The sequence below is a fragment of the Ipomoea nil genome, unplaced genomic scaffold, assembly GCF_001879475.1.
Source record: "Ipomoea nil cultivar Tokyo-kokei standard unplaced genomic scaffold, Asagao_1.1 scaffold1509, whole genome shotgun sequence".
Taxonomy (NCBI): domain Eukaryota; kingdom Viridiplantae; phylum Streptophyta; class Magnoliopsida; order Solanales; family Convolvulaceae; genus Ipomoea; species Ipomoea nil.
In genome coordinates this window covers 2515359-2541817 of record NW_017617937.1, presented here as the reverse complement: position 1 = coordinate 2541817, position 26459 = coordinate 2515359, and the positions used below count along the sequence as shown (strand labels likewise).

Genomic DNA, 26459 nt, shown 5'->3' with positions numbered 1-26459 from the left:
TTCTGTATAATCCTTTGTCAGTTACATAATTTTTAATTCCTATATTTCTAATTTTCTATATTCAAATTCATCATCACTGTCTCATCAAACATACCCAAAAAAAAGAAACATTGAAAATAAAGTATGGTACATATGGTACTGTATATATAATAGATTTCCCATTGTATCATCTTTTCTATAAATATGAATATGGATATGTACATACTGCACTTTCTAAGGATATATTAGCTTTGTATTTCTTGTTTATACGTTGTGCATTCATAGTGATTTTAGTATATTTTTAGTTTTTATGATCGTGTTTTATCTTTTACTTTCACGTCACTACTTTGCGTTTGTTAATTTTTTATTGCTATCTCTCATCTGTGGGGTTAACGTCTAAAATTATATTTGTTGATCCTTTTACTTTTGTAATCGATGAATGGCCTATACGAATATATGATTGATTAAAATCAAGACATTAGTAAGGAAAAGAAGAATAATTGCACTCAACTATTATTGTTTTGAGTAAAAAAAGTCTTAAATCCTTTACAAATTATTTTCCTCAAACCTAATTATGATACTTAGCATGAATTAGGAAAGTAGATTTCACAAATATATGATTGATTGAAATCAAGACATTAGTAAGGAAAAGAAGAATAATTGTACTAAACTATTATTGTTTTGAATAAAAAAAGTCTTAAACCCCTTACAAATTATTTTCCTCAAACCTAATTATGATACTTTGTGACAATAGGAAGATAATCTCTTATCTCCTAAATTAGGAAAGTAGATTTCACAAATCATGTGCATACAAATTGATTGCTTTGTGACAATAGGAAGATAATCTCTTATCTCCTAAATAAGGGACACAAATCATCACAATTGTCCATTCAAAAAAAAAAGTAAGCGAACCCTTTAAGACTTAGTGATTTCATGACTGAAGACTATGTTTGAGTTTGAATTATACTTAAAACATGAATGGGAAAAAGATTGAATGATAGAAGACGTGGACTGGATCTCTTGTGTACACATGAATATATACTAGGGTCTGACCGATGGACTAATTGTGTGACTCACGATTTACCCCTTGTAGTGGCTCTAGGGGCGAGGTCCGGTGAGCTTAGGTTTAGTCCGATAAATGTAAAATAACCTAAGTTTTTTTTTTTTTTTAAAGGCAAAAACTTGTGTGAGACTGGCGGGTCGGATCTTTAATTAATACAGACAAAGATCCAATTCATTAATTAAGATCTGACCCGTCTCACAGATTAAAACTGTAAGACGATCTCACACAAGTGTTATCTCCCTCCCCAAAAAAGAGTAAACATGTTCCAAAATCTCGAATTGAAATGCGACTAGGCTAACCACTTGGGTGAGGTTGAGTGCAAGGTTTCCAATACCCAACACATTAGTACTAAACCTAAATTGATTTAAAGAATGAATATTAGAATCAAGCAAGAGACATTAAACTAAATGACTAAAAATGCAATATTGTAATACAACTGGAGGTTAAAAACTAAAAAATGCAATATTGTAATACAACTAGAGGTTCTGGACTCTCAAGACATTACCTCTAGAATTGTTGAAAGAAGTGAATCGCAAGTTGCTCAGTTAGACCCTACATCCCCACAACATGTGCCTTAACCATATTGATAGGATCGTTATGTTGTGGAACCGTGTCCACCTTGCAAGATGGACACGGTTCTATATTCATAATTACTGAACTATATATTCATAATTATAAAGCTATATATTCATAATTTTTGAACTCCATATTCATAATTATTGAACACTATATTCACAATTACAGAACTCTATGTTCATAATCATAAAACTATATATTCATAATTTTTAAACTTCATATTCACAATTATTGAATCTCTATATTCATAATTATAGAATTATATGTTCATAATTATATTCACAACTCTACGTTCATAATTATATAACTATATGTTCATAAGTTTTGAACTATATATTAATAATTATGAACAGTTTTGGAACCGTGTCCACCAGTTTCACATCATAATTTGCCATTTTTTTTTAATTTTTATTTCTAATTGGAAGGGGGAGACCCAAGCAAACAATTACACAGATTCATGGGTATTTCGCCACAAGGGAAACCCAGCCAAATCATCTTCTAAGTACCCTCTAATTATATCTGGAGGATGAGTTAGTCTATGTAATCCATCGCTAAATTGCCGCGAGAGTTTAGATAATGCATCTGCCACCAAGTTTTGTTCCCGATTGATTTGTGATACCTGCTAAAGTTCAAACAGCCGTAGCTCTTTTCTGCATGCTAACAAGACATTATGTGCTGCAATACGGGGGGATTTATTACTGTTGAGAAACTCGACTGTTTCTTATGAATCGCTTTCAAATAATACCCGTGTGAAACCCAACGCTGCTGACAGTTGAATTCCTTTGAGAAGCGCCCAAGCTTCAGCTTCCCGTGGGGTGCAATTGCCTATGGTAGCCACAAATCCATGCTTCCAATCCCCCATACTATCTCTTATGACACTTCCACACCCTGCAGAAAAGGATGATGGGATAATCGACCCATCAACATTTACCTTAACCAGGTTATCCGGTGGTTTCATCCAACAAAGTTTCTTCCAATCCAGAGAATTGCCGGTAGGTTTGAAGCCCCTAGCTTTATCAAAAACACTAATTACTTCATTCACCTGGACCTTTATTATGGCTGTCTTTGATTCAACCGGGATAATTTGCCATATTGATACCCCACTATTAACACCATCAAGAACTGAATGGCAATGCCAACTCAACTACTATTAAGAACAATTTTATTTTTTTTTTAAAATTTTTCATGGAGAAGAAGGATGGGGAACAATCCCATTAGCTTCTTGCGTTAGCACATCACATACCCAACTCTTGTTCTCTCAAGATCCCAAGAATTGACACAAGTGGATTATCGAACCACCTTAGCTTCCTCATCTTGTTTGCAAGATATCTTCCTTTGCCAACTCGTCAGCAGCGGCTTTGAATGTTTTATTTTATTTTTTTTCCTTGTAGCTATTAACACATTTATTTATAACCATTTTTTGGATACTAAGATAAAGTGTATATGTCAATTTTAGTATTAAAAAAAGATTTTGAAATCAGAACCTTTAGTCATTAGTTTTAAAGTAATTTTGGGCTTATTATTTGAGAAAATTTTGGATTGATTGTTTTCATAGTTGGGCATAGTTATGCTTCCATTTCTTCTTCTTCTTCTGTGAATCACCCATTTCGTCTTCCCCAAACATTGTTGAAGAAATGATATCTCTACAACACTTCTTCACAAACCCTAACCCTAACCCTAACCCTTACTCTTCCCTCTTCTACTCCTCCACCTTCAACCCTCCCATTATTCCTCTTGCATCCAAAACCCTAAAACCCTACACCAAACCCTATTCGCCCGCCACCACTGTCAAGGCAATCCTGCAGTACAACCGCAAGCCTCAGCTCGCCGGAGAAACCCCCAGGGCCGTCGTCATTACCTCCGGCAAAGGCGGAGTCGGGAAGACCACCACCACCGCCAACATTGGCCTCTCCCTCGCCCGCCTCGGCTTCTCTGTCGTCGCCATTGATGCCGACGTCGGCCTCCGCAACCTCGACCTCCTGCTCGGCCTCGAGAACCGGGTCAATTACACCGTCGTGGAGGTTCTCAACGGCGACTGCCGCCTCGATCAGGCTCTCGTTCGAGATAAGCGGTGGTCCAACTTCGAGCTGCTCTGTATCTCCAAGCCCCGATCCAAATTGCCCATTGGTTTCGGCGGAAAAGCGCTGACGTGGCTCGTGGAAGCCCTCAAGGCCCGCGATACAGGAGTCCCGGATTTCATCCTCATTGATTGCCCTGCCGGCATTGATGCTGGATTCATCACTGCAATCACGCCGGCAAATGAGGCCGTCCTGGTAACAACGCCTGACATTACTAGCCTCCGAGATGCAGATAGGGTAACGGGGCTGCTGGAATGCGATGGAATCAGGGATATTAAGATGATTGTGAACAGAGTCCGAACAGATATGATCAAGGGAGAGGACATGATGTCAGTGCTTGATGTGCAGGAAATGCTAGGGTTGCCATTGTTGGGGGTGATTCCTGAGGATACAGAGGTCATTAGAAGTACCAACAGAGGATATCCATTGGTGCTGAACAAGCCGCCCGCCCTGGCTGGGCTGGCATTCGAGCAAGCTGCCTGGAGGTTGGTCGAGCAGGATAGTATGGAAGCTGTAATGGTGGAAGAGCAGCCGAAGAAACGAGGATTCTTCTCATTTTTTGGAGGGTAGAAAGTGAAGTTCTTTGCAGCTGCTTGGTGGGAAGGAAAGAAGCTGTGTACAGTAGGAGAGTTGAGGTTTGCCATTCTTCCATTTTCGTTGTTTCACGTTTGATTGATGGTAGATAGGATTATAAATTGTAGTACCTTTTTGTTTTGCTGATTTCTTGAGCTGAACTGTATCATGTGTTCCAATTAAATCCAATTTCTTTATGATATCTGTGCTCAATTCCTGGAAAGGAAAAATGTTGATATCATCAGTAGTTTCAGTATTCTTATCTATCATAGTATTGGACAGATCATCTACATAAATTGAAAATGAATCGTGGTAACTCAGATTTTGCAGCTTGTCTACACAACTGTTGCATCCTACATTAACTAGGAAGTAGCTTTAAGTGTCTTTCTTGAACTGTAAACTCCAGTTGTTCCTATCTGCAAGATTTGAAATTCTATAGGTTCTTTTTTCTGTATCATCGAACAAAATTAAGTGAATCTGAGTTGTAGCTCGCAGAGTAGTTTCCGACCCAGTGTAGTAATGTCTCCTGAATCATTGAATACCATCATTTTAGATGAATGCTAGTAATTAAAACATTGGACCACCAAAATATTTAAAATTTTTACCTGCTCCCAAAGTCAAGATGAGAATCTCCCTATCAGGATCTTCCCAAACCAAACTTACCAATTTATCGAGCACCCTATCCTGAGAATCCAACAGCATTTCCAGATTAAAATTGATATGGAATTTGCTATAATGATTAGACACTAAAAGCTGAAACTTTCTTGGTGAAAAAGCAGAATGTATTGTACCAGGGAGGGGATAAATTCAGACGAAGGACAAACTATAGATCTAGCAAGATCACTTCCACTTGTACAATGACTCGTTTCTCTGGCAGCGTAAACCTGGAGCTCAAAATTAGATGTAATAGTCGGGCCTCAAATGTAAGCATGGTGCATCAGTAAGGTTGTTCCATTGCAACCTAGAGGAGGCCTATTGTGAAGCAAGTGAAAAAGCTATTCACAACTATCCTACTACTTGGTTCTGCAATGCAAAAGTCTCTCATACCGACTCAACCTATTTCGGCTACATAACCAGTTGATATTAGCAACTTGTAAATCAGATCAAACTTACTCCATATTAATTATACCTCTGTAACTACAACCTGGTCTGCATCTTTAAATGCAGCAGCAAACTCACTCTTTAGAGCTGCTATGCGACTGCAAAGGGTGAAAACACAAAAACGTCATTTAAAGTAAATTATGTTTGAAACAATATTTGTGATATATATAAGTATATAACTGACCTATAAGTGTGAGGTTGAAAAATTACCAACAGCTCCGTAAATGGAAACCTTTGACGTGCTGCTTGAAGAACAGCACGAATTTCAGTTGGATGGTGAGCATAATCATCATAAATGTGACATCCACAAATTGTCCCAACCTTCTCAAAACGTCTACAAATGCCTCTAAAATTGAGCAAATGTGACCGAAGAGAAGTTATTGTATCAAAAAATCCGTTATCCCTGGCTACAATACTCACTGTGGCAATAACCTGCAGGTTCAGGAACAGAGATACTAACTGGTTACCTATAACTGATAAGAACAACAGGCTATAATTCCTCTATAACTTATTTTTAAGAATTAAAACTGGCCTAATAGTGTCAAACATCCAAACTCTTGGTAAAATTTGCAATTCTATCCTTTTAAAAGAAATTTTGTCTAGTAAATCAATATGGTTCAAATTAAGATCAATTTCACCCAATCTCTCCACTTGGTCAAAAAAACTTCTTGGTTTTTGCTAACATGGCAGCCACTTAAACAGAAATTGATTTTGATTATGATGTATAGGATAAATTGATTCTAATGTAAACCATTTGGATTTTAATTGACAAAAAAAAACAAAAAAAAAAAATAGATAGATAGAATTGCAAAATTTGCAGAAAGTTAAAATATTTGGTGCTATTTGACCATTAAAAATACGGAAGGTTTACTATATAATATTTACTCACTGCCAATGAATTAATAATATTATGGATTCCAGGCATCCTTAGGCTGATGTCTGCAACATAGTGCCCCTTGTGATACTGCAAGAGAGTAATTCACAAAAAAACTATCAAGACTAAAGGCATAGCTATTTGACAACCTAGCAATTGCAGATATAAAAAGAACATATTTAAATCATTATTCTTGAAGGTTTAACAGAAAGCAATCACATTAAAGGACAAATAACTTACCAGCTTATAATCACTACCACCATATGAATTTGGATGAATTGATGAAGCATGCCAATCATTAAAACTGGAAATACCATAAGTTGTTATGTGATATCTATCACAGCACAACTCTGAACTTGGAAAAGTTTCAAACTCATTTGAAATATTTGGCTCAGTATCTGCTTTTCCACGGCTGCACAAAGAAATATATGCACCTGCACAGCTGCACAATTTTTTGTTATTGGGACAATAAATGTACCAGACATAATAACAAGAAACTCACAGAAGTGAATTTCTGGTCCTATCACTAGTGAAACAGAGAGTAAAGTTCATCATACGTCATCACATAAGGTGAGGGGAGTCCCCAAACAAATTTGAACTGAGATGCAGTAAACTCCCAAAAGTCAGTGGTGCTATTGGAAGAATCAATTCTTTAAGGATGATTTCAGAATATACAATTTACTTCCTTTCCAAAATTTAGAGAGATTGGTGATTTAATGTTGTTGCAATGCTCTGGCAATAATGTGTGTGGTCATGGCAACTATTACTGAAAGATTAGGAGACAAGGGCCTTGGAATATAAATCACACCTATCTCCACATAAAATGAGATGCCCACCATCCCTTATTTGCTGGACAAATTGCCGGAAAGTTGCTCTAACTTCCTCCTGAAAGGAAAAAAGAAATGGTGGATATCCTGAGGCCAAAAGTTAAGTTCTTATAAAGCATACTATTTACTAGTTAGGATTTGGACCTCATTTTGAAAGATATCCACATGTTCCCAATCCACATTAGTAACAACAGCTATATGAGGTCTTAATCCCAGGAAACAATAGTCATACTCATCAGCCTGCATTAATCATCAGCACAGAGATTGAGTGCTGCAGAAATGTGTTCAAATTACAGCAGTTGAAACCTTCAATGCCAGTTATAAACGAACACCCGGAAGTAAATTTGTTGGACTAAAATGATATCAGAGAGAATACATCTTCTTAAGGATAATCAATACTACTAAGGTGGTATAAATTTCCTCCTGATGCCCTCCAGGATATGTATTCCACAGTATAATCAATTCTACCATGAAAAGAGATCTGAAGGGATACCTCCAAAACAAAATTGTTGCTGGTACCATAGATGATGTTTCCCCCATCAAACTGAAGAGGGCAGGTGAAATTTGATTAGACTAATCTTTGGAATAAGATTTGTCACTTGGCACAATAAGCATCAACTGAAACAATGAAATCAACACTATGACTATACCTGTGGCACCTTAGCCCCAACTACAGCTGTAATGTCATCTCCCATTGCACGCAAGAGATAAGCAAGCATACTAGCTGTGGTACTCTTTCCTGCATTTTAAAGCAGAAGCTATACTTGAGTGGCTAACTGATCTTTACCATCCTCATGCCAATTGCCAACTTGTAGATGTAACGAGGCATTGTTTAAATGTCTTTCATTGCGTCGTTATGCAGAGAAAAGCATATAAAGAAATAGATTGAAACTTATCATTGTTACCACTTACCATGGCTTCCACTTACAGCAATGAGGTTGTGACCCTCTGTTATCTTTCCCAACCACGCACCTCGTTTGTATCTACAATGATAATATCACACTTTTGCTATTAAAACAATTCAACAATCTGGTTGAATCAAGTTACAAGTGTAATTTGCTCACACTGGAACTCTTCTAGCCTTGGCATGCAAAATCTCCACATTGTCTACAGGGATGGCACTCGATACAACAACCGCATCTGGCAAACTCGAACCATCATTTCTTAGCAAATTAAATTCAGAATGACCTATGTATAAACGGGCTCCGGCTTCATGTAATGGATCCATATAGCTGCTCCATATAATATCAGAACCACTAACCTCAAAACCCTATAATACCATTTCAAATTTAGCTCAATTCTATATCCAGAAAGAGAGATAATTTTTGTGATTAGAACTTCCAGCTTCAGCACGAGAAGTAATACTAAATAAACAAGTACAAATTACTGGAAATTATACTATATTATAATTAAAAATAAATAAATTCAAGGGGTTTAAACAGGGTTTAGAGGATAGAAAGGAAACATTACTTGTTTCAGAGCAAGCATGGCAAGAGCAGACAATCCACAACCTCCGACGCCTACGAAGTGTATCCAACCTTTGCATTTCCGGTCGGCGGGCTCGATGAATTCCTGGATTTTGGTCTGCGCGCACATTGCAGACATTGAGCCATTTCGTTTTGAGGCAAAGGCAGTTCCAATAGTGCGATTAGACTTAAACCTCGGAACCGGTTGACTGTAAAGTACCGGAGCTGCCGGCTTACGGTTTCCGCCACGATTCCCAGCTGGGAGATTCAACAGTGACCTCACCGCCGATGGTCCCATTTTCCGGCGGGGTGTGTACGTGGCGCCACGGTTTGAATGAACTCTAATTCAATTTTCATGCACTGCCTTTGGTGGCAAATTAATGTGTGGACCACGATCTATAGTGATGTGTGTTAGTGTGTATGACAAAATTACATTTTTAATATATTAAAGAGTAAATATCCAAAATGGTCCCTCAACTATAGCTAAATTCATAAATTGGTCATCGACTTTTAATTTTAACTAATTAAGTCCTTAACTTTGCATTAACACGATTTGATCCTTCGAACACTTCTACATTAACGCCGACGCCCGCGTCGTCATCGACGATCTCCAGAAGAACCCGCATCTCACACCAGAGAACATGGAAGCCTCCAGGATGACGCTGCACCGGTTCGGAAACACGTTGTCTTCTTCACTCTGGTACGAACTCAACTACATTGAATCCAAAGGGAGGATGAAGAAATGCGACAAGATTTGGTAGATTGCTTTCGGTGGTGGATTCAAATGTAACAGTGCGGTCTGAAAATGCAACCGGAACCTTAAAAAATCGACGATGGACCATGAAATTACATATATATCCTCAAAAATCACAGTCAACAAACGGTCAAATAGACGGAGGACTAAATCGTGTTAAAATTGCAAAGTTAAGGACTTAATTGGTTAAAATTGAAAATCAATGACCAATTTGTGAATTTAGCTATAATCGAGGGACCATTTTGGATATTTACTCTATATTAAAAGTACATTATTTGTGTACTGAATGTATATTATATAAAATAATATACTTTCAGTAATCAAATAATATACTTCTGAATATAATGTATATTTTTAATATATTAAAATTACATTATTTATATTTTGTATACTAAATGTACATTTTTTGATAATATGATTCACATAGCTGTATGAATCATGGTCCACGTAATAATAATTGGACTTTTGATATTTGGGCTGGGCTTATTATGGGCTCAAATTCCAAATACTGGTTAGCTTTTACACAAATAAGGCCAGTCCGTATAACATTGGATTCCCAACAAAGAAGGCCCGTGAGTTTGTAGTTGAGCTGGCATTAGGCCTTAGGCCCAAGTGCCTAAAATGGGCAAATTATGCTGTGGAACCGAATTTCAAAACTGTTCATAATTATGAATATATATATAGTTCAAAAATTATGAATATATAGTTTTACAATTATAAACATAGAGTTATGAACATAATTATGAATATATAGTTCTGTAATTATGAATATAGAGATTCAATAATTGTGAATATGAAGTTTAAAAATTATGAATATATAACTTTATAATTATGAACATATAGTTCAGTAATTATGAACATAGAGTCCTGTAATTATGAATATGAAATTCAGAAATTATGAATATATAATTTTATAATTATGAACATAGAACCGTGTCCACCTTGCAAGGTGGACATGGTTCCACAACATAACGATTGCCTAAAATCAACAATTTATATCGTGGACCAGGGTCCAATACACAAAATTTGAATTTATAATATACATAATTTATATTCATAATACACATACACATAAACACAATATAATGAAGACACATAAACACTGAACATAATACACATAATTTATAGTTATAATGTACATAATTTATGTTCATAATGCACAGAATCCATGTTTATGTATATGCGTATTATGAACATAAATTCTGTATATTATGAACATGAATTTCTGTACATTATAAAGTCAAATTATGTAACGATTGCTTAAAATATAAACAAAGTACTCTATCACTTTCAAATGAAAATTTTACTGCAATTATTATACATGTAAGGTGAATGGTTGACATAAAATTTATTTTTAGTATATTGAGGATTTATTTTTAATATATTCAATGTTCATTTTTAATGTACTGAAACTTTATTGTTAAATATATTACTTAAATAGGAAATTTTAGTATATTAAAAATGAACATTTAATATACAAAAATGAATATTTATCAATGATCCATATTGCAACTATAGTCAATAGTATAATTTGTCATCTTACTGCCATATTATTATATTTGTAGTTCGTTCAAAAGGCCAATAGGGTTATGGTTGAAGGCATAAGTCCAATCTCACTTTCAAACATATGTCTTACTGTCATTTCATTATATTTACAATTCGTTCATGATTTTTTAAACATATTCCTACAATAATTTAATCTCACTCCCAATAACAACAACAACAATAATTTAATAATACATATATAGACAATTCCAATTAAATTACTTGGAATATTAACTTGTTAACCACAAGATTTCAAATGCCACTTTTAATGAAAGCGATTTATTAGTCTTTTCACATTATAAGCAATTCTGATCTTTGCGTACAACTTTACCCAATTGGTCAAATTCAATGTATGCATGCATCACACTTTTTTAAAAAATAATAATAATAACAAAAATAGTAACAATACAAATAACAAAATTTTATGTAACGGCCATGCCGGAAGTTAGGTCTAATCCTAACAGAAACCCCGAAAATTATTGAAGCCAACAAAGTGAGTGGAAAATGAGGGAAGGCCGGTATGCAGGCAGCGCCCTCTATCTATCCCATTTTTTTGTTGCGTCAATAATATGGGCTTTTACACGCGGCAGTAGAACAGCGACGCCACGGCCAGGTTCCCAGTCGACAAGTGCACCACTCACCACTGTTGACTTTCCAATAAGATAACATTCTTTCCTTTCGTACGTGTTCACAACACCTCCTTTTGCCGGCTTAATCATCAGCTGACATTTGGATCTCGCAATCCCTTCCTTAATCCTTCGTTAGATCGAACAGATCACGAGTCTTTATGTGCTCATAAGAGATATGATCTAATTCAGATCTTTCAGTATTTTTGAGTTTTTTTCTCATACATGTCACAACGAATCAACTTCGAGAATTATTGACTGTATACTTTGCGTACAAAGAGTTTTCATATTCTCTAGGCGTTCTAGGTGCTCTAGGCGGTCCCCAGGCCTTAGAGGGTGCCTAGCGATTTTTTCAACATTGGTTACCAGTGAGATTTGAATGCTCATATTACTACTAGAACGAAAATTTAGAGTAATTGATCAAATCAATTGAGTTGGCCCTGCTACTTTTTATTTATTTATTTATTTATTTATTGGTTGAGATTGGTGTAATCCGATGGTGTTTCCCTTTTTGTTGAGTTTGACGTGGGATTAGAGGAGTGGTGCAATGGCAATGTGCCAACTAATCCATTTATCGTTATTGCAGTGTATTATGGTGGACCACTAATTATGATGTGAAGGGGTTGGTTTTAGATTTGAATGGAAGATTATGTACGTGTATATATATATATATATATATATATATATATATATATATATATATATATATATGGCATTTCCTTATTAATATATGTAACAGATTAATGCACATTACATGTTATGTTCTTATAGGCTAAGACTATATTGCTCTAAACACGTCAAATAATTAATGCATTTCATCACGACCGCATAAATATAGTAAATGCATACACGTTTATTGATATGAACATAAATTTATAAGTGAATATATGTGTGGGACATGGATGATAAACGTAAAACATAAATAGATCATACAAGTAATTTTTATATTCAAATTATAAAAGTAAAAATGACGGATGTTTATAGATTATGGCCCTGTTTGGAAAAAAAATTGGCTTATAGGTCAATTTTGACTTATTTGACCACTATTAATTGTTTGATTTAGTTAAAATATCAATATAAATGTTTGGTTAATTAGTTTTTTTCAACTCTAAAAGACTAAAATTCAAAAAGCTACTCCAAACAACTTTTTCAATTAGCTTTTTTAGAAAAGAAATTATACCAAATAGCTATCAGCTAACAGCTAATTTACCAAACACTTTTCTACAATCAGCTAATGTTATCAACTATTTATACCCACTAATTAACACAATCAGCTAACATCTAACAACTATCAGCTAACAGCCATTTTACCAAACATGGCCTAAGTTAAAGTTAAGCTCTACTATTTGAATAATGTTTGTACATCTGATGATCTACATTAGTATGAGTATATAGCTTGTGAGTTAGAGTGATTTGTGCAATATTTCGGTTATTGGTACACCTTGGATTAAGTAGAGTTTAGAGGTGAAATTGAAAGTGTATCTTGGAATCATTTGAGCTTGTTTTAAAAAAAAAAATTTTGGGTTAGGACGAAAGCTTTATCAAAATCATTATTTAAGGATGTGCATTGAGTAAAATGGAGCTTTTTAGTTATATATTTTTTTTGAAAGGTGAGCTTTTTAGTTATATATGATAGAACTGAGCGGTAATTCATTATATTATTGTAGAGCAATCAATTTTTATAGCATAATCATGATTATTTATGGTGTAATAAGATTATTTATGACTTCTTTAAGTGGCTCATTTGCTAGCCTTAAGTGGTTATAATTACTATCCAATTAAACTAGTTAACATGTAGAAAGTAGACTAATTGTCCAAAATAACCATCTAAGATGATGATAAGACAATAATGGCAAATGTCCTAAGGAGTTAATTAACTCAAATCAGCTGAGTATAAGACTGACTCAAAGCAAAATTTTAAGGTCTCAATTTATGAAGTCTGATCAATATACTAACCTTTATAAAATTATTTTTACATCCATAAAATTTGGGCTAATAATCAAACATGAGGTTACGTTGGACCTAAGCTAGTTGATTTGCTTGACCATATTGCTATTGTCTATTATATCTACACTATATAAGCTCTAATTATTGTATGAAAAGAGACATGAGTACTTGTCTTCTTACTCACATCATCACACTTGTAATAACATTCTATTAATACAAAAAGAAACTTTTTATTGTTGAAAATTTAGCTAAAATGACATGTTAAGTTGTTATTTTAAAGTAATAGTTTGAATGAAGTTGACTTTTGATTTGAGACGAATAATGACTGATTCGAGTTATCTTAAGTGGGAGGTTTATTTTGAAAAACTTTTAAATAGTATTTATCTTACATTATTTATATATATATATATATATATATATATATATGTGTGTGTGTGTGTGTGTGTGTGTGTGTGTGCGCGCGTGTGTGTGTGGATGTACACGCATGAATACATATATAAATTTCTCTTATTTGCATCAAAATATAAAAATTAGTGCTAATTACGATGTGTGGTTGACACACCTCAAATTAACCAAACTATTTTTGAAGGATTTTTAAATTTTAATTTTGTGAACCAATTAAGTCATTAAGCGGAATCATAATCATTATCCAAAAAATCCTCCAAGGCAATTCTTATCTTTGCGTACAGCTTTACCCAATTGGTCAAATTCAATGTATGCATGCATCACACTTTTAAAAAAATAATAATAATAACAAAAATAGTAACAATACAAATAACAAAATTTTATGTAACGGTCACGCGGGAAGTTAGGTCTAATCCTAACAGAAACCCCGAAAATTATTGAAGGCAACAAAGTGACGGAAGGCCGGCAGGCAGCGTCCTTACTACTGAAAATTATGAAATTTTCGACCACCTGAAAGTGATATTAAATCAAGTCGAAAGCCTTGTTCCTACCATTTTTAGTATTTGGAAAAACTTTGTTATTTCCCACCACTTTTTGGTATCAACTTGATTTAAGATCATTTTCAAGTTGTCAGAAATTTCATAATTTCCAGTAGCGCCTCTATCTATCCTACTTTTTTGTTGCGTCATTAATATGGGCTTTTACATGCGGCAGCAAAACAGCGACGCCACGGCCAAGTTCCCAGTCGATAAGTGCACCACTCATCACTGTTGACTTTCCAATAAGATAACATTCTTTTCTTTCGTATGTGTTCCCAACACCTCCTTTTGCCGGCTTAATCATCAGTTGACATTTGGATCCCGCAATCCCTTTTTGTTGAGTTTCCCTTTTTGTTGAGTTTGACGTAGGATTAGAGGAGTGGTGCAATGGCAATGTGCCAACTAATCCATTTCTCGTTATTGCAGTGTATTATGGTGGACCACAATGATGTGAAGGGGTTGGTTTTAGATTTGAATGGAAGATTATGTAGGTTATTATAACGTGTAAGATAGGTTCTAAGACCACACTTTGTGCGACGGAAATTGTTATAATATGACAAACTACCTAGTTTTAGTCAAGAAGCCAACCATGGTAGGTTCATTGGCTTCCGACGTGGCTAGAAATCTTAATAATTGCATAACTATCATAAATTTATGAAAAATAATATTTTTAGTCCATAACCATTATGTAAATTTAACTTTTCAATTATTGATAGACACCTATTTAGTTATTCACTTATTAATAAAGTGATTGGTTTGTCCCTAGAGAACCAAACTAGCCACTTAATGAAGTGTTGTGTTATATATTATTGTAAAAAATTTAAAGGGCTCCTTAAGAGCATCTCCATTAATACATTTTAAAGGAATTTTAGACTTTGTTAATACACATCTGCGATTATTGTGCATAGGTAATTAAGTGAGAGAGACTAATATAATCAATAAAAATTATTATTTGATTCATAATTGACTAGTTAATTGTCTAAAAAAAATCTCCTGTCTGTTTTGTGGATTAATACTAAAGTCTCTTTCACAATTCTTAAATTTTGTTACTACATAATTCCATGTCGTTGTACGTCTCATTCACTTCCTCCTACAAAACATTTCATGCGAAAAAAAATATGTACTGTCTATGTATGTTACGTATCATATCGGATCCTTAATGCAACGAAATTAAAATAGACAGTTGACATGAACAACACGCACAAACGCGCAAGTTGTAAGCTTAATTAGCCTGCTGCCCGCGGGCACGTTCAAGACTACTGTTTACACGAGTTTGACATATATATGCATAATGCATGCACTTCCTACATAACAATATATATACATATCTCCTTGTGGTCTTTTGCGAATTAAGGTTATAATATGAGATTTATCTAGTACACACTCGAATAGTGACGATGAATTTTTGTTGTTATCCAAAAAAAAAAACATATATGTATCCTTGAACCAAAATTTCACAAGTCTTCGAGTGCAAACCTATCTTGCACCGGATCTCATTGCTATACTCGTCGAGATTTTATGTCAACTTCAAAATTTATATATATAACCAAACAATGACGTCGGCTCAAATTAAAAGAGTTTAAATCATTTGAGTTTAAGATTACAAAAAATGAACTTACCGAAGCGCAGTATTAAACTTTATTAACTTTTTAATTTGCGATTATCCGCCCCTAGGTTGGATGGTGTTGTCAATAATTTTACTATAAATAAATTTAAACAAGCATTTTCAAGGCAAAAAGTAGGAGATCATTTCATTAATTAATAACGTTTTTTTTTTCTTTTTTTCTTTCTTCTTTTCCTCTACATTATGAATACATAAAGATTTTATGCCTCAAAACCCCCCTTAGCTTGGGATGCATGTTATGATCATTATCGTCCCTTACTAGACATCTTGATTCTTCGGTTCACTTCGACCTCCAAGTCATTTAGCCCTCCAACTTCTTCCAATTCCTGCATGCACCAAAATAATGCGCCATGCTCAACTATTTGCCATCCAGCAATCACATTTCTAATAGTTACAACATTCAAGAGTTCTGGGTATTATCGGCTTGTACATTTCAGAAAAGTCTATAGTACCCATCGATACCAATACTGTTAGTTTGTACTAGGTAGGTATCATGGACTATCTAGTACAAATTCAAAATCTTTTCTACTCATTTTGAAGTTGTATCAAGTGTAAGAGGCACTGACACTGAAGAAAATCAAACCGACAAGATATAAATAATTGTATTTAGAGGTTGGATTAGTTAGTTACCTTGGGTCCTAAAAACAAGCCATATGGGACACCGTTGAACTTGTCGGTATGGTGCAGCTGAAATGGCAAACACCAAAATCAAAGAAAATGGTGGCCGTTAGAATCGGTTACTAGAGAGTCATTGAAAATCGGGTCGGGGAATAAAAATATGGAGCATTAAACTAAACAAAACAAAACAAAACTACTGTACATGTGACTGCGCCTCCTAGTTTAATGATTTAATAGTGTAACAAATTTACCTGGTGCGCCGCGGCCACTCTCCTAAAATAAGGCACGTCGGCGATGGGCCCCACGGGGAATCGCTTGTGAACAAGCCCATCGTGGACGAACATGTAGGCCATCCCGAACACTGTGATTCCAAGCCCCTGCAACCACACACAATTTGCACATGCTCGTCACCAGTGGCGTTTTCGTCTTTTTACTACTACCTGCCCACTAACGTTTTCCTAATGCCTTATTGCCCCGGTTGGCTCAATCACTGAACACCAAGTATTGGCGAAAATTTTTCACAAAAAAAAAAAAACATATAAGGAAAATGACGCTTTAGTCCTTCAATCACGTGAGTGACAGTTTGATCCTTATCATTCTTAACCCCAACACCAATCAAATTCATCACTTCATTAATGATTCCAGACAAAAAATTATACTAGGTAACATTGATATAATGTTCATTTTTAAAAGTTCATTATTAATGCATTGAATGTTTATTTTTAGATAATATATCAACTACTAATGATCCTTCAATATACTCAAAATGAATATTAATATACTAAAATTGAACCTTATGCTAATGATTTATCTTACCAGATAAATCATGACCCACGGTATAATAATTGTTTCAAGACTGAATTTACACTATAATCACAACTGAAATGCTAAAAATACTATTTCCATGATCTTATATGTTCGACGTTTTAATAAGTTAGACTAGAAATCATTAACTTACAAACTATAAAATAAAAATGAAAATTCTAAGTTACTAACCGTACTTGATACTGCTTGAAATTATGGAATTTCCAACCACTTGAAAGTGATCTTAAATCAAGTAGAAAGTCTTGGCCGACCACTTTTGGTATCTGAAAAAACCTTTGTTGCTATTTCCGACCACTTTTTGCTTTCGACTTGATTTAAAATCACTTTCAGGTGATCAGAAGTTCTATAATTTCCAGCAGTTAAACTAACATTCATAATCATGATTTTATCGAATGCAACCCAAATAACATCTATAATTGTACTTTAAAAAATTACCTTTAAATTGAATACTCCTATTTAAACTCAATTAGTGCAATATTATACTATTCAAATTTCAAACTATGTCAAGATTCTACAATCAATTTGAATTTAAAGGGAAAATTAAAGGTTGGTGAAATTGAGTGAGTGGACTTACAGCTCCGAAGCAGAGGCCAGGAACAAGACCTTTGTGGAAGAAACCGTAGGAGAGAAGAGCGATGGCAGGGACAGCGTTAGTTATGGCGAAAACATCGTTGAGCTCGAACGGTCCTTCTCTTGGTCTGTGGTGAGACTGTACAAAACCAAATCACTTTTTAAGATTGTTTTGTCTCAAGTCGTTTCAGTACAGCTACTATGCAGGTAATTAACAAACACCATTCTAATCACTTCACTTTAAGGTTAGTCGGTTGTTAAGAGACAAGGCACGAGAATTCGAAGGAAAAAGCAGTAGAGACCAGAGTTTAATTAATATTCTTAACAACTACGAAATAGTAATTAATTAATTGCAAGACCTCGTGCATGTGCCATAACGAAGCGTGCCATAGCGCTCTGTGAGCCCATCTCGCCCAGAATTCCATTCCCACCTGAAAATTTCAGCCACACATCCGAATTCTATCAACAACCGACCAAACATTTGTGTTTTTCGGAGTTGCCTAAGAAGGAATTGCGGAGATACTTACCGCGGCTCCGACGGAGAGAGCAAATGTACCGAACATCTCAGTATATGGAACTTCTCCTCCCTGAACTCCCCCCCAAAAAATCAATTATTAAAAGAAAAGCTAAGATTGAGAGAAGCAGATAGAAAGAGAGAGATTAATTTTGTAATTTTGTAATTTTGTATTAGCATTTAGCACACCTCCATTTGCCAAGCGAATCTGTAATAAACAGCGAGAACCGCCATGGACGTAATCCCCAAGCTCGACATCACGGCGGCGACGAGATAAGTGAAGCGCTCCGATCTTTTCCTGGCCAATTTCTCCGCCAAGCGAGAAGCCGAGATCTGCTTCTCTATCGCTCTCTCAATCTCCTCCGCCCGGATTTCAACTCCTCCGGACTCTAACTTTTCATCTTCCAGAACGAAGCAGACCGTCAGGCTAGGTTTTCTTCGAGACCTCAGAACCGAGCTGCGAAATCGCCGACTTAAAGGACTAAACAGTAAACTCGGCGGGGAAGCGGAGTGAGTAGCGGGGCGGACCAATGAGAACTGGCAGCTGTAGACGGTTCGAGAGCTGGCCGCAATGGAAATTCCGACCGCCATAGACGGCGGAGGTTGTAAGCACGGCGTTAAGGTTAAGAGGAGAAGGGAGGAGAGAGGCGGTTTTGGAAGGTTGGAGGAGAATGCAGAATGGAAAAGTTTGGGGGAGTTTAAATGCAGGAAAACCACATGTTAGTTTAAGGACAATGATGTTCGAACACGGCAAAGCGTTGTCCTGTGTGCTTAAGGTTGAGTACCTGGCTGATGGGTTCGACCCAATTCTCAATCAATTACAATAACACATGGGTCCCAACTTTTCTTAAAATTACAAGATACACTTTAGAGGTCTAGAATGTGGTTCTAATAGTGAGGCTTTGTTTGGAAAATACTACATGAGTATACTTGCATTAAGTATTGATTACCTTAAAATCTTACTAAGTTCTAAACGATCATAGATGATGAAAACTTTTTATGTGTAAAATGTACACATAAGAATGAGAATCTTAAAATTTACAGTGTGACTCATAATTTATATCTTCTAGTGACTCTAATGGCTTGGGATTAGTATAGCATAAGTTAGGATATCTTAATTATTATTTAAAAAAAAATAACAACAACAACAACATGAGATCTCAAATTACGTGTAATTTTTATTCTTTATTTTTAAATTTTTTTACGTAAGCAATTTTTCTTAGAACTGCACTAATACTATGTTGGCTTATAGGAATTATAGCAAGTGAGTTTGACATGACGTATTCTGGTTAGTGGCGGCTAATAAATGATTAGCTTATGAGTTAATACCCAAAATCGTCCTGCACTATAGTGGTTTTTCTCAATTTCGTCCTAAACGATTTTGGTGACCTAATATCGTCCCAAACTTTTGTGTTTCGCTCAATTCAGTCCCAGACTTTTGTGTTTTTGCTCAATTTAGTCCTACATTTGTTATTTTGTCCATTTGGTGTTAAATAAATAGACAATTTCGTAATTTTAATATTGGCATCTCTTTACTCATAGACATGTGAACTGCGAAATCTTTTTTTTTTTTTACGAATTACTCCCAGAATTACTCCTAAAACTGCAAATATAAAATTTGATTTGCAGGTCCGGGAGTAATTCTGGGTGTAATTCGTACAAGAAAGATGAATTTCGCACTTCACAAGTTGAAAGTAAAGAGAGATCAATATTGAAATTACTGAATTGTCCCTTTATTTAACACCAATTTGACGGAATAACAAATGGAGGACTAAATTGAGCGAAACACAAAAGTCTGGGACGATATTAGGTCACCAAAGTCGTTTAGGACGAAATTGAGAAAAACCACTATAGTCGAGGACGATTTTGGGTATTAACTCATTAGCTTATGTAGCGGCATGGTTAGACAACGTATTAGAGCATCCACAATGGTGGAGTTTTTTTTTTTGCGGTTTTTGAGAAATTTTTGTAAGTGTGATTAGGAAATAGAATATGGAAGGAAAGAGAATAATAATAATAATAATAATAATAATAATAAAGTAAAATTGATTTTTTTTTAAAAAAAATAATATAAAACAACTCTGTCAAGCGCACTTGATGCACTAGCGGGTGTGGCCATCTACTGTGCGCGTCACGTCTTGATTTTGAACTGGTTTGCACTGTTCCAATAACCCTTCCTTGCAGACTAATCTTTTTCTTCTCTTTCCACCACCTAAGCAATCACGGTTCCAATAACCTTTTATTATTCACTGATATTAATGCTCTTAGGCCCAAATGCAACTTACTTTGTCAACTAGCTAGGCAACCCCCAACTTGGTAGATCATGACAGTAAACAAATTGGTCTCCTAGGCATGTTCATTTTGGCCTACATACAACATACTATTCTGATTATTAGGTTAGTTGGACAGTTGTATAACTCCATCACAATATAACAAAAGTTAGTGGTTTGCGTTTTGGCTACTAAAGTGTGAAATTGGAGTGCCATCTATGAAAAATAAGAGGTAATATACAATTACTAACACTAATCAAATAAGACTTTTGAAGAGTAATAATTTTTTTGCCAGAAAGGGGAAATCAGCGATCACATTTTCTAAGCAAATGAAATGGAACTACCCATTTGGCTTGCATCTTATAATGTATCGCAGGACCATCCCACCACTTGGCTTGCCAAAAAGGCTCACAGCCACTCACCACACTACTCCCGGACAAACGCTGAAACAGGCCATGCTCAGCTCCGATCCTTTTGTTTCTCTTCCCTTTTTGGATTTCTACTTGCGTTCCAAGCGAGGCCACATCCTAGTTTTTTTTATCACAAGTAGGGCACGGTACGGTGGGTCTACTACATGTATTTCTAAATTATATTCCTTCACTTTTACTCTATGATATGACAAAAAAAACATTATGTAGGTCCCATAAAAAAATATCTGATCTACATTATATTGCACATTTGTAAGGTAGAGTAAAAGTTGGGGGTAAGAGATGAGAATCCATGTAGTATTTTTCGTCTAGAATTGACATGGAAGAAAGGCGGTAGCCGCCCTATCAGAAAAACCAGGCACAAGTATATATGTTCGGTTCTATCAGAAAACCAAGCACAAGTATATATGTTCGGTTCTATCGGAAAAACCAAGCACAAGTATATATGTTCTGTTGGCACAACTTCGAGTTTCTATCATCACCAAAAAAAAAGAAAAAAAAAGAAAAAAAAACATTACTTTGCTCACATTTCAAGGTTTCTCAAGCTACAAATGACTAGCAGCTAGCTAGCATGTTCTATTTCCCATAACTCAGTAAGTAGTTTGGTAAACCTTTTGTTGCCAGTCACAAATGAAAGATACATATGCACGAAAAAATGGTAGCTTTTAATTTTCCTAACGAGGTAGCAGCAGATCATCTTCTTTCACACAACTGCGACGAGAAGTCTGCTTCTTAATAACACGTTCCTGCGGATCAGACATGACAACATATATAAAACATCATTATTTTGTTTATATACGCACAATCTAATCTAATCGAATCTAATCTGATTTGTAGTGTTCTTACATCACTGAGAAGCAAGTCACGAGGCTCTAGCATGTGGATCACTTCTCCCATCTTGGGCCTGTCGCCGACGTCTGGATCGACACACCGGAGAGCGATGAGTATAATGCGCTTGAATTCCACCGGCGACGGCATTTCCGGCAGCCTGGGATCCACCAGCTGATCATATTTTTGCTTCTCAACCATGCTTTTTATCCAATCAATCAAACATTCCTGCATTATATTATCAACCATGAGTATATATAATTCGCATTTCTTTAATTCGTTAAGCGGATAGTTGGACTACTACACGGACCTCGGTTTCTGTAGCGGTGTCGAATATAAGAGACTTTCCGGATATGATCTCCATGATAAGTATGCCAAAGCTATACACATCGCTCTTCTCGTCTAGAACGAGAACGTGAGATGACAAGATAGGACTCCACTCGGAATCTAAGAGCTTGGTTATGCCAAAATCTAGTACCTTGGGGTTCCATTGCTTGTCAAGTAGTATTTTGCTTGATGTTAAGTTCTGGTGCACCACTGCCGGCTCTGTATCCTCATGAAGGAATGCTAAACTGCAGTAATTCACAAACCATTCACATTTTGAGTGTCGAAAATTGAAGCATGTGCTCCATCCCAACTAAAAGCCTAAAGCTAATAGTTAAATTGCACCATTAATGCTTATATGCTCACTGAGTGAGTTTAAAGGACCATAAAAAAGTAAACCAGCCTAGATTAAGCTGCCCATAATTAACCAGCTCAGCTCAAACCAAGAAGGTCAATATGTCGCTCTTACTGGGATGAAACATACCCTTTCGCGACGCCTAGAATAATATTCATCCGGATGTTCCATGTTAATGGGCTATGTTCCCAGGTGCAGTCATGAAGCCAATGCTTTAGAGTACCATTGTCTGCATATTCATACACAAGAACCCTATAACAGATAATGGTTAGTGGCACTGTACAGTTTGGTAACATAATTCATTAGAACATGATTTTCATTTGCAAAATATCAAACAAAAAAATATTGTTCTTTTAAATTTCTTGTGCACAGTTTCAGTAAATTCAGAGTTTGAGTAGAAAAGGTGTGGCACCTGTAGGTTCCTTCCACACAGAAGCCTAGCAATTTCACCAAGTTTCTGTGTCTGATACACCAAACTGCCTCTACCTGCCTCATAAAGTCCTCAGCTTTACCCCTGTAATTCATTGTTAAGTCAAGAAAAGTTCAAAAATTGAAAAACAATTCCATTTCGCTGACATTCTATCAATTAAGCTGATAGTTGGATTACACATTTATATTTAATCTTTCGCTGACATTCTGTCAATTAAGCTGATAGTTGGATCAGGGTAACTAACCTGTTACTAATCTTTCGCTGACATTCTATCAATTAAGCTGATAGTTGAATTACACATTTATATTTAATCATCAGGGTAACTAACCTGTTACTGAGCAATCTTTTCACAGCGACCCGAAGGTTATTGAACAACACACCATGATAAACAATGGCATGATCTCCACAGCTGATCACATTCCTGGGATCAAACCCATTTGTTGCAGCTTCCATTTCCTCCAACGTGTACCGGTGGCTAGGCCAACACTCTGCAGCTTTATCCTCCCCACAATTTCTCATCATCATCACCCTTCCACTACCCGCCGGCAGGTTGGATGAATGGGCAGAATCTATTCCCTGCAGCTTCTCGGGATTCGCCAAATCGACCTCAATCTCCCTCCCATTCCTCGAAAGCAGCAGCCTTCTATCCATTGAAGGGCCACTGTAAGAGCAAAGGCAGCCAGGCACCACCATAGGCTGCTTTGATAGGGATGAACCCTGATGGGCTTTTCGGCGTCGCGAACAAGTGATCCAAAGAGTGATGATGAGCAGAGAAAACGCTGTGGCAAAAGCCACGCAGATGAGAATTGCAACCCATAGTTTTGTGCCAAAGAATGAAGTTGGCTCCGAGAGCTTGTGGCTAATGGATGATGCAGAGAAAGACATCATCATATCACCGGCTGCTCAGTTGGTTACTGTGTGGTAGATTATACGATCAGTTCAGTTGGTTATTGGACGGTAGATTGTGGCCACAGTGAGATGCATGCATGGAGGTACTAGGAAGAGATTGAAGTCGAGTATAATTCTAGTTTGAAATTCAAATCATCAAAATAATCAACTGAACCCCACTTATTCAGCAATTCAAGATTATCTTAAGTCATTGTATATTTTGAAGAAAGAATTTTGCCCAAATTATATTGGATAATGCAGATAAGGCTTATAGCGTTTTTTGAGTCTTTTTGACTATTCCTCATCAGATCTTACTACACAGTGCACATTATATGTGTTTTTCTAAGTTTTTAACTCCAATCTCAGCCAAATATGTTGGTTAGAAAAGAATGTAAAATATGAAAACTTAATTTTATATATATTTGGTTGAAATACAATTCTTGAAATATAAAAATTAATATCTATTGTACTAGGTCTTATAAGTTATAAACCTATTCGATTGGTTCATTAGTTGGTTAAGAAATTTTTTAACTTATACGGAATAATAATTATACTTTTATATCTGAATTATGTTTTTAAAGTAACCTTATTATTAATTTTTTTTATTGTTTTCTAATTTATCTTTTATTTCTTTTAACTTTGTAGGTGGGTCGAAATCTATAAGATTTCAAAAATGTAATGTGTCAAAACTAATACAACTTATTTATTTTATAAAAATCGTATCAAACAAGTATACAAAACTTTTTTTAAAATAATACCCAAGCAATGTTCAAGCTAAAACTAATTTCTCAGAGCAAGAGAGATAAATAGTGTTGATAAAAAAAAAAAAAAAAATTACCTAGATCAAACACCAAAATAAATGTTATCCAACAAAAATTAGTATTTACAGTTTTACATTATTATAAAATATTTTAAAATTTAAAATTTTAGATTATTATGAAATATTTTTAATATTATGACAATTACAAATATTTTGGTAAATTTAACATTTTCGTTCAATTGTATCATGTGTCTTCATTTATGTTTTATAAAATTCATATAAATAAATGGGTAAGTTACATTTCAAATTTAAATGGTTTAATATGAATATATAGCTAAACAATAAGGATCGTAAAATATATTGTTAAAAGATTATATAAACTACTTGAGTTGTAAAAATGTTCAAGTTAAAACTAGTTTTTAGGATTATAGCAAAGTAAGAGAGATAAATAATGTTGATAAACAAAAAGATAAAACCAAACACATAAAAAGCTCAATTCTTGAAATATAAAACAAACACATAAAAAAGGTTTCATAATTCCTTGATTAATACTAATGTAGTAAAAAAAGAAAAATAAAAAAGAAACGAAATTCACTTTTTGTTTTGTTTTTTTAGAATAAAAAAACTTAATTCATTAAATCATTAGCCAAACAACTTACGAGGAAAGAACCACTTCTCGACAAAATGGAAGTGAACAGTTTGCAATCGCTTGACAAAATGGAATTCGACATCATTAATCACGGATGCACAATCTTTAATGTCAGTAACTAAACAGAATGAATAGCTTGGAAAATAATCTGGGAGTCAATCTCAACATCAACATTTTCCGTACCAGTATCCTTGAGCCAAATGAGAGCTTCCATCAAACTAATTGCTTCAGCCTCTTTGACAGAATACGTCCTTAACTTGTTATACACATATTCGTCCTTAACTTGTTATACACATATTCTTTGCAACTAAAAACCTTCCTTCATCATCCTTTAAAACTCAGTCAAACACCGCGTCCAAGTTCAACTTAATTCGTCCATGCTGCGGCCGAACCCAACTTTCCATACTAGCAATCCCATTAGAGTGATTAGGAGAGTCATTTGCATGCCTCCAATTTTCCAAGAAAAGAAGAGCTTCTGCCTTACGTAGCATTAGTTGCAAATCAAGGGCGATCCCTTCCAAACATACTCATTCCTACTACCCATAATCCCCAACACACCATAACAAACTTAGAAAGCATTTCATCACTCAAGTTTTTAACATGACCAAAGAACCAATCCATAATACTGTTACCATTTGCTTGGGTAGATTGTGGTAAATAAAGCAAGTTCAAAATTCTCACAGCTTGGGTACAAGTAACAAACATATGATTTGCGCTCTCATTCTCCTCCCTGCACATGTAGCAAACCAATGAGCAATTGATATGTTTTGATTGCAAAGCCTCCTTGAAATTCACTTAATAAACAAAATTAACTTTATAATAATAATAATAATAATAATAATAATAACAAGGTTAAAAAAAATCCTACCAAAAGTTACTAATTAATAATAATAAAGATATTGAATTAACTTAATAATAATAATAATAATAATAATAATAATAATAATAATAATAATAATAATAATAATAATAATAATAATAATAATAATCTGGATTTCAAGCAACCATAATGTTTTTTTTTTT

General features: G+C 35.1%; 4 protein-coding genes across 7 annotated transcripts; 1 reads left to right on the top strand and 3 right to left on the bottom strand.

Annotated features, from left to right (window-relative positions):
* The first annotated feature begins 3059 nt into the window (after positions 1-3059).
* LOC109189055 (putative septum site-determining protein minD homolog, chloroplastic) lies at positions 3060-4482 on the top strand. Its single transcript, XM_019339762.1, has one exon. It carries the CDS (start codon positions 3253-3255, stop codon positions 4264-4266), a length of 1014 nt encoding a protein of 337 aa, XP_019195307.1. The 5' UTR covers positions 3060-3252; the 3' UTR covers positions 4267-4482.
* A 230-nt stretch (positions 4483-4712) lies between these two features.
* Positions 4713-8887, bottom strand: LOC109189053 (UDP-N-acetylmuramate--L-alanine ligase-like). Of its 4 annotated transcripts, none has more exons than XR_002055533.1 (14): positions 8542-8887; positions 8136-8341; positions 7984-8054; positions 7722-7810; positions 7565-7615; positions 7216-7311; positions 7053-7129; positions 6485-6686; positions 6260-6334; positions 5555-5802; positions 5399-5468; positions 5061-5153; positions 4875-4948; positions 4713-4795 (listed from the first exon to the last, which is right to left on the bottom strand). XR_002055533.1 is itself a non-coding variant. In XM_019339756.1 (14 exons), exons 1-14 carry the CDS (start codon positions 8833-8835, stop codon positions 4737-4739), a joined length of 1710 nt encoding a protein of 569 aa, XP_019195301.1. In that variant the 5' UTR covers positions 8836-8887; the 3' UTR covers positions 4713-4736. The 4 variants fall into 4 exon arrangements, 3 of the variants coding, with proteins under 3 accessions (XP_019195301.1, XP_019195302.1, XP_019195303.1); XM_019339756.1 differs by having other exon boundaries at positions 4875-4953; XM_019339757.1 differs by lacking the exon at positions 7565-7615 and having other exon boundaries at positions 4875-4953.
* A 7233-nt stretch (positions 8888-16120) lies between these two features.
* On the bottom strand, positions 16121-19215 carry LOC109189248 (beta-carotene hydroxylase 2, chloroplastic). The gene is made up of 7 exons (XM_019340059.1): positions 18694-19215; positions 18518-18577; positions 18350-18421; positions 17995-18129; positions 16847-16972; positions 16608-16664; positions 16121-16303 (listed from the first exon to the last, which is right to left on the bottom strand). Exons 1-7 carry the CDS (start codon positions 19093-19095, stop codon positions 16223-16225), a joined length of 933 nt encoding a protein of 310 aa, XP_019195604.1. The 5' UTR covers positions 19096-19215; the 3' UTR covers positions 16121-16222.
* Positions 19216-21801: 2586 nt separating this feature from the next.
* Positions 21802-24069, bottom strand: LOC109189247 (probable serine/threonine-protein kinase At1g01540). The gene is made up of 6 exons (XM_019340058.1): positions 23468-24069; positions 23122-23223; positions 22839-22961; positions 22341-22602; positions 22049-22258; positions 21802-21948 (listed from the first exon to the last, which is right to left on the bottom strand). Exons 1-6 carry the CDS (start codon positions 24028-24030, stop codon positions 21877-21879), a joined length of 1332 nt encoding a protein of 443 aa, XP_019195603.1. The 5' UTR covers positions 24031-24069; the 3' UTR covers positions 21802-21876.
* Between the last annotated feature and the right edge of the window lie 2390 nt (positions 24070-26459).

Bases quoted from the DNA above. Each gene is read 5' to 3' on its own strand.
- LOC109189055 (XM_019339762.1), top strand. From the start codon at position 3,253: ATGATATCTCTACAACACTTCTTCACAAACCCTAACCCTAACCCTAAC.
- LOC109189053 (XM_019339756.1), bottom strand. From the start codon at position 8,835: ATGGGACCATCGGCGGTGAGGTCACTGTTGAATCTCCCAGCTGGGAAT. The intron at 6,335-6,484 runs GTAAGTTATTTG...ACTCTCTTGCAG, and splicing joins GTGGTAGTGATTATAAGCTG to TATCACAAGGGGCACTATGT. The intron at 5,154-5,398 runs GTATAATTAATA...TTTGAGCTCCAG, and splicing joins ACCAGGTTGTAGTTACAGAG to GTTTACGCTGCCAGAGAAAC.
- LOC109189247 (XM_019340058.1), bottom strand. From the start codon at position 24,030: ATGATGATGTCTTTCTCTGCATCATCCATTAGCCACAAGCTCTCGGAG. The intron at 23,224-23,467 runs GTTAGTTACCCT...AATGAATTACAG, and splicing joins AAAAGATTGCTCAGTAACAG to GGGTAAAGCTGAGGACTTTA. The intron at 22,603-22,838 runs GTATGTTTCATC...GAATTACTGCAG, and splicing joins ATTCTAGGCGTCGCGAAAGG to TTTAGCATTCCTTCATGAGG.
- LOC109189248 (XM_019340059.1), bottom strand. From the start codon at position 19,095: ATGGCGGTCGGAATTTCCATTGCGGCCAGCTCTCGAACCGTCTACAGC. The intron at 18,422-18,517 runs GTAAGTATCTCC...TGAAATTTTCAG, and splicing joins CTCTCTCCGTCGGAGCCGCG to GTGGGAATGGAATTCTGGGC. The intron at 16,973-17,994 runs GTAAGTCCACTC...GTGTGGTTGCAG, and splicing joins CTGGCCTCTGCTTCGGAGCT to GGGCTTGGAATCACAGTGTT.